We start from the raw sequence: 15,092 nt of genomic DNA, 5'->3' as shown, positions 1-15,092 counted from the left end.
TTCATGTAAAAAGGCCGCTCCCAGACAGTATTCAGCTTCTTCTTGTCAGCAGAGCTGCAGCTGCTCTGTCTGCTGTGTGTGAAGCTGGGCTTATATTGGTTATTGTTTGGACTTAAACTGTGGTTCAAGCTGTGGTTTTTATGAATACTTCGAGATGTTACTATTTGCATTTGCGATGCTTCTATGACAGCTATGTGTTACGGCCATTAAAAACTAAATGTGTGCCGGCCGTAATCGTAAAAATAAAGGAACGAAGTCAGCTTCTTATTCGTAGTTTACGGAAGAAGAAAAATATCGCGAGGGAACGAAAAAGTCGACCTGAAAAAAAGAGACTCCTCCGCCGTGACCCTTAAGGGACTCCGTACAAAAAATAGCCTACGTCCCAATCGTGTTTGGATTTAACCAAAGAAGAAGAACGTAAAGCAAGAGCAGAAACTGTAACTCACTTCCGGCTTTGCTTTAGGCTGCGAAATCTTTCTCGCTGTTTGTGATAGGCTGTATTTTTTATTTTTTTGAAAATCTGTCCTTTTAATTGCGTTTTTGTTATGAATAAATGTAGTTACAATATGTGCATTTGACAATTATGTATTTAAACTACTTATGGGTTTATGAATGACTGTTTTGCATTCATCTGGGCGCACAGTGGTGCGTTTCCGTCCTTTTTTTTTTTTTTTTTTTTTTTGGCTAAACGAAGAGAAACTTAACATGAAACCGCTTTAAATACTCTCAAGTTTCTACTGCATGCATTATAGGCGTGCATGTGCTGGAAATACTAAGATACAAAGGGATGCAGATATATATATATATATGTATATATGAAGAAATTTCCCCTCGGGGATTAATAAAGTGTATAAAATCAAAATAAAATAAAAAAAAAATCTCCTGTTTTTTGTGTGTTTGCCGCCGGAGGAGAGCTGTGATTTGTTGTGAGGAGGCTGCACGCTGTTTTTGCAGCAACGCGAGATCACGACGAGTCCTCTGACGGAAGGGCCTTGTTGTGATGTATTTACGTTGTATGTCGGACACACTGGTTGCGGTAATCTGTCTTTTAATGCACCCAAGTTAGCCGATTACTGCAGCGAAACCATTTGTTGAACATACGACCACGAATGCTTCGGCTATGTGTTGTCGTCGGTTTGACGCGGGGAGGGTGAGTGTTGTTTTCCGCTGCCTCTCGGTTTTATTTGGGGTGAGTGAGTCCCCACCACTCTTCTGTTTGCTCAGCTGCTGGGCCACCACCAGCACTGCAACACAACCAGCGGGTTTTCTAGTCATGTTATTATCATCTCCTGAAAAGCACAAGTTAAAATTTAACCACAGACGCAAAAAAAAAAAAAAAAAAAAAAGGGGGGGGGGAGCGGTTGTAGTATTACATCTAGTCAACGTTGCGTCTTAATAACGGAGAATAATGTTATATTAACATTTACGGACTCGGCTGTGAATATAATTTTACATAGGCTACGTTGAAAACCGAATAGGACAAAAAGGGGAAAGAAATACATAATAAGGATTTTCCTCCCACGTGACAGCGAGGGTCGTAAATAAAACAGAATCGATATTTAACGTTACTGTTTGTAATAGCTCCGGCTTACATTGGAAACATTATAGTGATACATTACTTTAATTTGAGGCTACGCTGTGTAGACAAGCCAAATATCACGATATGTATAACCTAGATATCGATATTGCTACAGGATTGTTGGAATGACTGCTGATGTTTCCTCAAAATATTTACCAAATCATGAAAAGTAATATCAGTCATGTGACTATTAGGACTACAGTGGATAAAGGCTAATAGTAGAACAGTTACTTTACTGAGATGCAGCTTTTCAAACCAAAATCAAAGACGATATCGTGTCACATATCACGGTATCGATGTACATCGCAACACTTTTTCTTTTTTGAAGTGGATTGGGACTTTAATCTTGAACAGTTTACCCCCCTTAAGTTGTGTGTAGGCCTGTCACAATCATGAACTTTTAGTTGGGCCATTATTTGTCATACATATAATCAGGTTTAACGATTAAATTGTCTTTTTCTGTTCATTTCATACCACAATTAAAGTACAAGTCTCATTAGAATTAAATAACAGATGTACACCTTATGAAGAAGAAGAGCTATTTATTGGCTGCAGTGTTTGGCTTTGCAACTACATACGTGACGTTAATGTCAATAGTTGCTCATCGAAATGCGGTTAGTCGAATATTATGAGTTAAAAGTTGTTGTTTTTTTTAAAGTTGGTGGTGCTACTTCACATCTCATATGGCATTAAACCATAGAAGAAGAAGGGGTGCAATTAGGTGACACAGTTAAAAGAGTCAAACCTTAAATGATGGGAAATGACATGGAAATAATGTTGGAGAGAGGACAGTTTCATTCAGCTGATCTTATACAAATGAATGGAAATTATTTGAACCATTTAGCAAAATGATGGCTGTCAGTGATTAAATAATAACTGTGACAGGCTGAGTTGAGTGTTATGATTGTTATAAAAAAAAAAATACTTTTATTGTTGATGCATAAAAATTGTGGCCATGAAAATGAAGTTGCGTCTATAGATGAAACTAGAATTGGGGGAATGAATGGGTACTGCCTACTTGATGCAAAATTGTAATTATATTGTAATGGTTTGTCTCAGAGTGTTTGTTACATGTAGTAGGTAAGAGATAATGATGTGACAATGTATTGAGGTGGTCCACAAATTACAGAAATGCCCAAACAAAATAGTCTTAAGTAATTTAGAAATAATGTTTCTGTGATACTTTGTCTGCAGCACTGACAAGATTTCCAACTTCGTTGTCAGCTTGTTGTCACTTGGCCGGTTTCACGTGTTTTCTCTGTCATCCATGTATATTATAAACTCCAAACTGCTGCATAATTAACATCAGTGTTTTTCCGTCCTTCCCTGACCTTCTCCAGCTCGAAGGAGTCAAGTCCATGACACCATGAGTCCCCTGGCTCGACCCGTAGTCTTCTGCTGTTGTCACAGGAAAATCTGGTTGCATTCAGCAGCAGGCGGCGAACGCATCTCTGTTTTCCACCCAATTATTATCTGCCCCCGGATGATGCAATGGAAGGACAAGCATAATGAATAGATACACTACCATCAGACAGCTCGGGGATGGCACCTACGGCTCTGTCATCCTCGGACGCAGTCTGGAGTCAGGAGAACTCGTTGCCATAAAGAAGTGAGTATCCAGAAATTGTGCGATTTCCTGCGATCTGCGATAGAAGTTCAGATCCAATGTTCTGCATCACAGAAACTGTTTGACTTAATTGCAGCTAAAAAAAAAAAAAAAAAGATGCAGTCTGATGTCATTTCCAAGAAATGAATCAGCAGAAACGTTGTTTTTCAGAATGAAAAGAAAGTTCTACTCCTGGGAAGAATGCATGAACCTCCGTGAAGTCAAGGTGAGTTTAGGTTTTTAACACGGTTTCATACATTTAAATAACACAGCAGGAGAATTATGACCAAAAAAAAAAAACCCAACTTAAATAAAATGCCCTTTAATGTAAATTAACATTGAAACTGAGCATGGATGTAGAGGTGCAGTCGCATCTTTGATTTGGGAGATAATGATCGGTATTTACTTATCAAACTGATGTTGTTGATTAATGTATTGTAATACTGATGCCCGTTAAACAGGCTGCTCAGTCTACTGCAGGGTCTTGGTTAAATCTCCTATTGTAGACTGGAAGTATCACTGTGGAGCCCAAACATGAGGATGAGCTAATCTTAAAGATATTATATCACCGTTGCTGTTTCATGTTTGTCTTCCTCCTGTTCCGAGCACGTCACGGTGCTGCGCTCTGTTAGTGTGCTACAGGAGCAGTTTATGAACTTTTTGATCACCCCTTATAGTATTAAACTGGTCAAAAGTTACTTTAATCTGGGAATATTAACATTTAACATGTCTTTATTATTTACTCAGGATGAAATTATGTGTTCCCACCCAGTAAAATTGAAAGTTATGATGTGAAAAATGTCCATTACAAGCAGACACAGCAAACAAGATGGATTAATCGTTATAATGGAAGAGCAAACATGGAATATCACATGTAATGTTTCTACTTCCTGTCACATGTAAACACTATGTTGGTGTCACCCTGTGAATCTGTTTCAGTTTGGGTTCATGTTTTCTAATATTTTGTGTCGAAACTTCCTGTAAAACTCTTCTTTTTTTTTTCTCGGTAATGCAGTGATGATGTACATTTCCCGCCCCGCTGTCCAATAATCAAAAACTGTCTTGTTGTTTCTTTTCACGCCGGTTCAGTATGTTACAGTCTAAATGTCACACACCAGTTCTAAGAGCAGAAGGTGATTCTTGTGTGCTGTTGGTTTTGAGCTCTGGTTTCCACCCCTTGGCCTACACAACCGCCTTTTTCTAGAGCTTGACCTTATCACAGCAGAACATGCGTAGAATACGCTGCTCCTTAGAGTCCCGCTGAGTAGATTATAATTACCGCATGCCACCATAAAATCTCTTAAGTCTCATTACGGCTTTTTCCCCCCTTACTAAAATGTAGCATGGTTAAACCTATATCATCCCAGTGCATGGGACAAGTGTATATTTTCCATCCCGCTTTCTATTTATTCTATATTTCTGTTCCCTTTTAAATTGTGAGCATAATAAATCCCACCTTTGCAGCATTAACCCTCAAACTACATTGAGTTCTTACACTACCCATGTTTTAAGCAGAGATTATTTTAATAGTCATAGGGCGTGCTTCTGAATGTGCTGCAGTGACCTGTGTTTATTGTCCAGCATGGTTAGATTTATTATTTATTCCTACCTCTATTTTGTCTCCGTATTGTCTTATATAATCTGTTCCTTTACTCTTTCAGTCCTTAAAGAAGCTCAACCATGCGAATGTGATCAAACTTAAGGAGGTCATTCGAGAAAATGATCACTTGTACTTTATTTTCGAGTACATGAAGGAGAACCTGTATCAGCTAATGAAAGATAGGTGCGTATAGCTGTTTTTTTTTCATTAATAACTTCCAATTTTCAAAGTATATTTGAGCAAAGTTTGCAGCTTCTTCAATTAGTTTTGTTTATTTCTCTTTGCAGGAGTCGTTTGTTTCCTGAATCTGCTGTTAGAAATATCATGTTTCAGATACTGCAGGGCCTCACGTTCATTCATAAACACGGTACGTCTGATTACAAGTCCACGGTGCTGAATTAAACGTGGCACCGCTGACATTTTGAACCAGTTTAGCGTTGATGGTGACGCTCTGTGTCTCTGTCAGGCTTCTTTCACAGGGACATGAAACCGGAGAATCTTCTGTGCATGGGCCCCGAGCTGGTGAAAATAGCCGACTTTGGCCTCGCCCGGGAGATCCGATCTCGCCCGCCGTACACAGACTATGTCTCGACTAGATGGTGAGATTCTTTCAGAGCAAACATACTGCACCTGTACTTGCATGAAAGGGTGTCTGAGTCCTAGTGCCCTTCTTGTTGGACCAGGTACCGAGCCCCGGAGGTGCTCCTCAGATCCACATCCTACAGTTCCCCCATAGACCAGTGGGCGGTCGGCTGCATCATGGCAGAGCTTTACACCCTCAGGCCTCTTTTCCCAGGCTCAAGTGAAGTTGACACCATATTCAAGATTTGCCAAGTCCTGGGTACACCAAAGAAGGTAATGCAAAAAAATAAATAAATACAAGTCAAAAGGGATCAGGAATTTAATAATATAAATTATTAAGGTGAGAGAGAAAAATGAGTAGAAGTTTGTAGGAACAGTTAAATCCATGAGAACACATTCAGGGTTGGCTTATGCTCAATTAGAACAAGTGTCCCTATCAAAAGTTGAACATATTTTTAGTTTCAAACATCCCCTCTGAAATGTGAAAACCTGTCAATCATCGAGAGGTGAGAGACAGTATTTTTTTTTAAAATATACTTACAATGATGCACATTTTGAGACGGTGTCTCCTGGAAGACATTCATCGTGATGCAGTTGATTGTTTTATACAAAAATGACAGAAATAGTTGTCTAACAAATGAAAACAGTGGGAGGATATGTTTGATCTCTGGCTCCTTTGCCACCTTCAAACAACTGCACATTGCAAAAATGGACGGACCACGGTCTCCTCTAACCCCCACACAGGAAAATAAAAGAGGTTCCTGAAGCTGCTGACTTCAGGCACCATGTGCACACAGTACAATCACAAAGAACACTTTATTTGCTCCTCCTTGTTACACACTTTTAGCACATGATGTGCTAAAGCAGACCAGCTGACAGAAAAGATTCGCTCTGTTTAAACCGGAGTGTCTGTTTACAGCGTCTGTGTCGCTCTTCACGCACATAACATAAAGCAAACATCTTTGTCATCTTCTTGTCTGATTTTCTTTATGAGCACAAGTCGAGTTTATGATTTTGTACTGGCCTGTTGGGCAAAACGAACTCAATCGGACACGTAATAGAGCTACATGCACTACTGCACTTCTTCTCTGACTGGTTTAGTCCTCCTCCAACCGTGTCTGTTAATGAAACAAGATTTCCACGTTAAATCTGATGTTATGGTTATTGTGGCGTGTCAGATGGTCCGTGTCTTCGCCCTCTAGAACGATTGGCCGGAGGGATACCAGTTGGCAAGTGCCATGAATTTCCGTTGGCCCCAGTGTGTTCCCAGCAATCTGAAGACACTGATCCCAAACGCCAGTCCTGAAGCCATCCACCTGATGACCGACCTGCTTCAGTGGGATCCTAAGAAAAGACCAGCTTCCGCCCAGGTTAGCGTCTGATTGACTCCGTTTCCACTGTCCTCGCAGCTCAACATACAGAACGAGCGCTGATGTTTGTCCAAATGTTTCTGTCTCTTCAAGGCTCTCAGGTACTCGTACTTCCACGTGGGCCAGGCTCTGGGCACTCCTCAGCAGATCCTGGAGCAGGGCCGACCTCAGCCGGGCCTCGTGCCGCTGCAGGCTCCTCTGCAGCCGCAACAGATGCAGCTGCAGCCTCTGCTGCTTAAGCCTATGCCCCCCTCCCAGCCTCCGCCACCCAACCAACACTGCCCCCCCCCCAGGCCTCTGCAGCAGATCCAGCCGTCCCCTGCATCAGCAGCTGCCCAGGCTGCAGCGTACCAGCGGCACGCAGACCTGCTGCGGGAGGAGCAGCAGCAGCAGCAGCAGCAGCAAGCGAAGCACATCCTGAAGCAGGAGCAGAGCGAAGCCACGCCACAGAGCCATCTTCCTTACATTGTAGACAAGAGCCTCTCAAGCAAGGTGAGGCTCCGCATCCTCGTGTATTAACTATCCCTGCAAATATCCCCTCTTTAGTTCTTCTTTTGTAAGAAGTAATTCATTCAAAATTCTAGGATCGTCGTAGGGAGGCTGGTAGACAGAATATTTTGAAGAACTTGTTACTTTAAACATGTCATGGGGGGTGAATACTTCCCTCACGAGCGGCTGCTGTTCATCGTTCTTGTAGCAAACGAGGCAGGAGTCTGAAAATGCAAACCTGCTGAGCTACCAGCTAAAACCTAAAGGAGGAGGGCGACGGCGTTGGGGCCACGGCACGGGACACCTGAAGGGTGAAGACTGGGACGACTACGAAGAAACTGATCTCTCATCCATAAGTATTCTCGGTAAAAGCAACTTCTCCACAGAGAAGTCGAGGCAGGGGGAGGACGCACTGAGCAGGTGAGGCTGCTATCTGTCACTGAAAACACTGCACGAATATAATGGACAGATACGAGGCGATAACGTCTCGGCGTTACCGCCGTTGGGTCATTCAGACCAACTCGCTCTTGTGTCTCTCAGGTATGGAAAAGTTCTGGATTTCAGTCGACCCAATGGAAACGAAGACGCACCTTTAAACCTGAACAAGTCTGCGGGCTACCAAGAGCCATCAAGAACCGCCTCTGCCAAGCAACATTACTTGAGGCAGTCGAGATATTTACCTGGTAATATACTGTACATTTGAAGGCAAATCAGATTTATTTCTCAGATCGGATCTGGTGTGTCCAGACATCACCAGCCTGTCTTGCGTGGGTCGCTGTGGTAACGACGTGCGCGTAGCTACGCTGGTGAAATGGCTTTCGTATGTGGAAGCAAAGTGCCAGCAGACAATTCATTGAGGCGTCTATTCACTGACTGTTCTGGATCTGGACCGTCTGATGGCTCTGCTCATGGTCGCACAGATTCCGCTCGCTGTGTCTCTCTGAAAATGACGTCGTCATTGCGTGACGCGAGTAATCCGATCCAGCACAGCGTCCGGACCGAGACGCATCTGTAGAAATCTGATTGGGCTCGAATTTCAAACCACCTCCGGATGTGGTTTGGATCCATTTTTTTCTCTTTTCTTTTTTTCTGCGTAGACTTTCAAAAATCAATCCGGATAGGACAGAAAAACAGATTTGGGCTGTCGGTCTTAACAAGACCTCAGATGTTTCGGGGGAGAGTGTTTCTAATGATCTCTTGCGTCCGTCAGGCATTAGTACAAAGAAGAACGTGGCCATAAATGCCAGTAAAGACTTCACTGGAAGCCATCTTTGGGGCAGCAGTAGTATGCCGTTTGGAGGGACTCTGCCGAGCAGAGGAGCACACGGTAACATCACTTGTAATCTTTACAACACACCGTCGTTGCCGTTGCCGTCAAACTAACGGATCTATTTTTGTTTTAATCATCAGGTACAAACACGATCCCCGGTGGATACATGCCATCGTTTTACAAAAAAGAAAGTGGTTCTGCAGGTCACAGAGAGCATCAGGGTCCTTCAGTGGAAACAGCATCAAGTGAGGCACAGTTACAGCTCTCTGCATCATCTATATTTGACCTGATGTACTCATTTATTGTATATTTATTGCTGTTTTAGATTATGCAACGTGGCGATCTGGCCGGAGCCAGATGAACACCTCTACCGACATGCCATCGACCAATAAGAGCGCCGCTGGTCTGCTGCCGCGTCCGCCGCTGCAGACCATCCACGGGCGAACGGACTGGTCTGCCAAATATGGACACCGCTAGTGGCCTCGCCGGGGGCGCCGATCTGTGCTCCAAGAACTCTTTCACCGCCAAAGAGTAGGCCTAGATGTTTTATAATCAAAGTATGTACATAAATATTACACAGCAATAAAAAAAAATGGTTTCATCATGTGTACTATGGATGTCGTGAGTTGTAAGATATTTAAGTGTACGTGTAAACGCAACCGGCCAAAACGTGCTCCTCAGTGTTTTATTTTGTATTTCAGTCACGTAACGACTCTCCTGCAGAGGGAACGTCCTCGGTTTTGTATCGGATCTATCAATGAATGTTGTTCACCGACATGTATACTTAATATGCATATTATTAACTTGATGAAATCTTCACTGTGACTTGCGTTTCGTTACTTTGCTTCTGTACAGTATTTTTTTTTAATTTTATTTTTTTTTACATTCTTATCCTTTAGTTTTATGACGCTTGCCTTGCCAATCAGGTCAATGTTATCTACGTACTACATGTTTGAAATGAAATTTCAAGGCAGTGCTTTGATTGCACTGACAGTGCAAGTGTTTGCCACATTGCAAAGCTCCGTTTCTGTTTTCTGCAGTAAAATGATCCACGTGAACATGTTCGACCTTCTGTCGGCCAAACTGAGTGTGATCACTCAATTGCAGGTTATCAAGTATAATAAAACTTTGGACTGGGCACTGATGTGTTTCATTTTTCTCACGACACCTTTTTACTTGATCAAGTGACTTGACTTCGGGCCTTTTAAAATGTTAAATATTACCTTTCAGTCCATTTTCAATCCCTGGCCAACAGCTGCAGCAGGATGAGCACAGCCGGGCCGCTGGATTAGTCTGCTGCTAAAGATTAATCCAGCTCAGTCACATCTCACTATTATTGCTGGATACAGTGTTTCTACACTGATCTGATTCAAATCAACTTTACCACAGACATCAAATATACAAGACATAAGTACCTGAGATTAAAAAAAAAAACAATTAAACAATTCCATGGCCGTGTGGGAGAGAGGGGGATACAATTTTGCATGTAGCCACAGGACTTCAGTGTTGCCAAGTCAAGTGGAAAATAAAGGAAATTTACAGTAACCTAACACCAACAGCATGTTTAGTTTCAACCATTCATTTGCTATCTAGCACCACCCGCAGGAGGAAGGGTGAAAGGTGAGATAGGAAGACGAGTAGTAATCACTGGTTTATTATCATGGTGTCATTTAAACGAGGTTCAGAGTGCAGATACAGGACATGTTGTCATGTTATAAGTAGCCTGATTGGCCATAAGTATACACATACTTGTATATTATGGTAGCATTTTCTACTGAGTTAAATGTACCAAAATATATTAAAAAAATAAAAAAATAGAGCTATTAATAGTTATAGCTATATAACTATAATATAGTTATAGTATATACTATTATATATATATATATACTATATAATAGTTATAGCTATCTAATAGTTTTTGGATAAAAGCGTCAGCTAAATGAAATGTAATGTAATAGTCTAGAAATGTCCAGTTTGTTTTTAGAGCTGCAACAATCACTTTATTATTAGACAGAAAATTAAACAATCGACTACTCGACAAAATGTTGAAATTCTCTGAAATCCAGCTTCTTAAAATGTGAACATTTTCTACTTTTCTTTTGTTTTGGTGCACTTTATTTTAGTCTTTATTTAGCAATTAAATAAATACACGATGATACGATTGAGAGAAAAAAAAAAAAAGGAAGGCAAACTGCCACGTGCAGCGCCGCATTTGGATGTGTCTGAAGCTTGGAGCTTGACTTCCCTACGTTTCTCCTACAAATGGGCCTTGAGCTTGTTTGGAGGTTCTAGCAGGGGAGCGCAGCTACTGGTATACCGATGGATGGTCGTCCGCCGGGGGGGACCTCGTCCGCTGCCACCGAGCGCGGAGCGTCGGGAGGGACACACATGGAGCGGTGAGGGAGGAAGGGGACACCCGCCTAGCCAGCCAGATCAGCCGAATCAACCCTAGCGATCAATGGGGTGACAGATGTCGCAGCCAGATCGCCCTCACATCCGACTAAAAGGAAGGAGTTAGTTGTATATACAGAACTAGCCGGAACAAGCGTTTACCGTCACGGTATATCGCCCCCCACCCAAAAAAAACATGTTTTTTTAAAATAATAAAATAGAAGTAATCGCCGCGATCAGTACTGTCCGATGAGCTCGATTCAAAAACAAACAATCTCGATACTCTCGTCGCAAAACGATCGAGTTTAGGGTTTTACCCATGAGGCTTAGCGGCGATATGTTAATAACCCTGTTTCTATTGGCCAGAATAGAAACATTCTGTTTTCTATTGGCCAGAATAGAAACATAAACTGAACCGACCAATCACAGACTTCAGATGTCCCCCCTCCCTCTTCGGCCGCCAACCCTTCCCCTCCCGTACCAAGATGTTATATAACCACCCAAACTTTACGTTAACGGCTTCACTTCATCCTGATTCCTCCACAGGTATAAACAACAACAAAAAACACTTATTACTTACTAGTGCATGCATTTTATTCCGTAAAGTGTGATTTGGTGTATTTTCCTCCTCTTTTTTTTGTTTGTTTGTTTGTTTTACAGATCTGCAAAAACATCTGCAAAACACAACAACCATGTCTGGAAAAGTTACCCTGCACTATTTCAATGGGAGAGGGAAAATGGAGTCTATCCGCTGGCTTTTGACAGTGGCAGAGGTGGAGGTAAGTGAAGCCGAGGGCATGTTCAACTGAAGCTCACCGGAAAAGTCTCGTCGGAAAAGCACGTCCCCTAAATCTGTGATTGTATGTTCACAGTTCGATGAGATATATCTGACGACTCGAGAGCAGTATGAACAACTGCTGAGTGGTAAGTGGGTTTCTTCTGTGGACGGATTCACGTGATCCCATTTCTGTCAACTTCAACGTGCACTATTACGCAACCCGTGATGAGGCAACAGTTTTTGAGAAGTTTCCCACCCCCCCCCCCCCCCCGTGACCTACTGTGACCTACTGTGACCTACTGTCACGTCGGTGGGATTCTTGTTTATTTCTTTAATTTCCACTTTTTTTTAATTTAAAAAAAAAAAAAATGGTTTAATTCTTGTTTTCTTCGCAGATGGCGACCTCCTGTACCAACAGGTCCCACTGGTGGAAATTGACGGCATGAAGCTTGTTCAGACAAAAGCCATCTTTAATTACATCGCAGAGAAATACAATCTGCACGGGAAAGATGCCAAAGATCGCGTCATGTAGGTTCCGACTTCTTCATGAGTGTAAACGGTGGCATTTTTCTCCTGATGCCACCACGGCGGGTAGATAAACTGTCACGCTTTCCCTCAGGATCAACATGTACTCGGAGGGTCTGATGGATCTCATGGAAATGATCATGGTGCTGCCTTTCGTCTCTGACACCAAACCAAAACTGGACAACATACAAAAGAAAGCAAATGAGCGCTATCTTCCCGTGTTTGAAAAGGTAAGGGGGTCAACAGGTGGAAGCCCGGTTCTGCCTGCGGTTCTGAGAACCGCGTGTCACTCCTCAGGACCGCGCACACCTGAAGTGGGAAACCTACCAGCACTTGTAAAGTAGAAGAGTTTCAAAACAAGATTGGCAGGCATTGTTGGCAATGATTGATACAGGTTTGTGAACATTTAGTCATCCATGTTTTGTTAGACTATTTCCTTGATTCTATCGGTCTACAATTGAAAAGCATGAAAAGTTTGAAAAAAACAACCTTTTTTCTCCCTTTTTTTTAAAATTGAAAAGTTTTTGAGGAGAAGTTTCCCACTACACCCGTGACCTACTGTCACGTCGGTGGAATTATTGTTTATTTCTTTAATTACCACTTTTTAAATTATATATATTTTTTAATTTGTTTAATTCTTGTTTATCCACCGGGAGTGTCAGGTGTCAGATTAAACCAGGTTTAGATTAATCTCTCAATGTTTATACTGTAGTACAGTTGTCAATGTGTTTTCAAGCATTACTTTCAGTTGTTGTAAAATGTGGGTTTTGAATGCAGACAAATTAAATTTAAATTCACTCTTGCCTCAAAGATCTAAAAAAAAAAAACAAGTACGTGCTGATAAATCCATTTAATTAATATCTTTCTTTGATTTGAAGTGTCACTAGTGAGAGTTCAGGGATGCATTCATTATGAGGCAGAACTGACTTTTGCTGGAGATCATTGCATCGCCTGTGGGCATTATAAAATGAACACTGAAAACAAAATGGCCTAAAGTGAAAAACAAAACAAAAACATGACTTTTTTTTTTTTTTTAAACGAATGCAATGACAAATACATGATTGACTATTGCGTATAAATTTGGCACAGCAAGAACTGGGCGCGCGCCAAAGTTGGTGCGTCAAAGGTGCCCTGGGTATCATAACTGATTCAGGCTTGCTTAAAAATAACAAAAGCTACTCTCGCCGCGCTACTTCACGTGTCAGGAAATATGTGTCCCGACAGGCTGGAGTTTGCCCAATGGTGAAATTTAAGGTGAAAGCAAAAAAAACACAAACAGGCGATCTAAACGAGACTCGGCTGCTTCGATTCACGACCACCAGCTACAGCCATGAGGTTAGGTTAGGTTAGGTTAGGTTAGGTTAGGTTAGGTTAGGTTAGGTTAGGTTAGGTTAGGTAGTTACTTTATTAATCCCCGAGGGGACATTTTTTCACTACAGCAGCATACAGAAGCAATAAGATAATAATAGAATAATAAAATAGCAGTAAAATAGCTGTAAAAAATATTCAATATAAAATGCACAGTATATACAGTACAGTATATATCTATATATATTATATACAAGGTGTCAAATGATTAAGCCTCACGATGCCGCGCCGACTTAAACACGCCAGCAAATTCCTTATAGACTTACAATGGAGACACAGGCCTTCTCACACACACACACACACACACACACACACACACACACACACACACACACACACACACACACACACACACACACACACACCACCCGATTTAATGCACACAAACGCCACACCTGCCTGCACTGTGTCATGTCATTGATGCAGCTGCAGCAAACACATCTGCACTTCCTCACTTGAGAGTTCACAGTAGGATTGATGAAGAAAGCGGATGGTGTTTTCACCACTATTCTACTACAGGGCTCTATGAATTGTGGGTGCTTGCTCCTGGGTGGCCACAGTACCTGTGTGCTGGGAAGGACAATAGTCCACTGTACTGGAAATAATAGCAATGAGTTCCATCAAATATCATATTAGTGGGGTACCCCACACCCAGGAAAATTAAAAGTGTTTACAGATATTGTTGGACCCTCCAATTTCTCATTGTTTAGGATTTTCTGACAGTTGTGTGATTTTTAAAAAAAAAAAATTTTTTTAATTGTAGTAGAAAGCTGATCCACACTGTATATGGGATTTACTTCCCTGCTGTCGATATCGCTGCCGTGGCAACGTTAGCTGATGTAAACGACCTGCAAAACTAAAATACCGAGTTGAAAATCTGTGAGCTAAAAGAGGATATCGTGTCTCTTTAACAACCTCCTCAGGCGCTGGCTGGCCTCGTGCACCTGGTCGGAGGTAAACTCAGCTGTGCAGATGTGCTGCTGATGGAATGCACTCTGATGCTGGAGGAGAAATTTACTGCAATTCTAGCAGATTTTCCCAACATCAAGGTATAAGTGACCTATTGTATACAGCGTGCCATACAGCATAATAAAAAGTAGAAAGCATGGCGCCTAAAATCCCATCACGTGGTTAACACTCCGTACTGTACTCCTGTTTAAAGTTGTCTCGCCGTTTCCCTCCAGTCTTTCCAGGGCAGGATGACCCGTATTCCTGCCATCAGCAGGTTCCTGCAGCCAGGCAGCAAGAGGAAGCCGCAGCCAGATGAAATCTACTCGAAGACCATCATGGAGGTGTTCAAAATGACCTCTTTACCACTTCCATAAACTCTGTTAAAGATCTACCACACTCCTGACCACATTTGCAACATGTGGATCCATTACACCGAGGTGAATACTGCACTATCCTACAAAAAAAGAACAGAATCTATTCAGAGGAATTTATCAAATGTTTCACATTATGTACGACCTCTGATGTAAAGATGTTAAGGAAATAAACTTTATTTTAGAGAACATTTATGAAGCTGCTGTTTTTG

At 41.9% G+C, this 15,092-nt stretch overlaps 2 protein-coding genes across 2 annotated transcripts; both read left to right on the top strand.

Moving 5' to 3' along the window:
* Window positions 1-968: 968 nt before the first annotated feature.
* Window positions 969-9,634, top strand: LOC138629950 (serine/threonine-protein kinase ICK-like). The gene is made up of 14 exons (XM_069713959.1): window positions 969-1,150; window positions 2,920-3,188; window positions 3,357-3,411; window positions 4,847-4,968; window positions 5,073-5,152; window positions 5,252-5,384; window positions 5,469-5,640; window positions 6,570-6,737; window positions 6,831-7,229; window positions 7,435-7,646; window positions 7,767-7,909; window positions 8,437-8,553; window positions 8,637-8,741; window positions 8,822-9,634. The coding sequence occupies exons 2-14, from the start codon at window positions 3,088-3,090 to the stop codon at window positions 8,971-8,973; spliced, it is 1,959 nt and encodes a 652-aa protein (XP_069570060.1). The 5' UTR covers window positions 969-1,150; window positions 2,920-3,087; the 3' UTR covers window positions 8,974-9,634.
* Window positions 9,635-11,579: 1,945 nt separating this feature from the next.
* On the top strand, window positions 11,580-15,071 carry LOC138629965 (glutathione S-transferase A4-like). The gene is made up of 6 exons (XM_069714010.1): window positions 11,580-11,666; window positions 11,760-11,811; window positions 12,061-12,193; window positions 12,285-12,420; window positions 14,482-14,607; window positions 14,743-15,071. Exons 1-6 carry the CDS (start codon window positions 11,580-11,582, stop codon window positions 14,881-14,883), a joined length of 675 nt encoding a protein of 224 aa, XP_069570111.1. The 3' UTR covers window positions 14,884-15,071.
* The last annotated feature ends 21 nt before the right edge of the window (window positions 15,072-15,092 follow it).

The sequence above is a fragment of the Brachyistius frenatus genome, unplaced genomic scaffold, assembly GCF_029030835.1.
Source record: "Brachyistius frenatus isolate BFR_SWC_R1_liver_20210118 unplaced genomic scaffold, ASM2903083v1 Contig_124, whole genome shotgun sequence".
Lineage (NCBI taxonomy): Eukaryota > Metazoa > Chordata > Actinopteri > Embiotocidae > Brachyistius > Brachyistius frenatus.
This window is presented reverse-complemented; position numbering and strand designations above follow the sequence as displayed.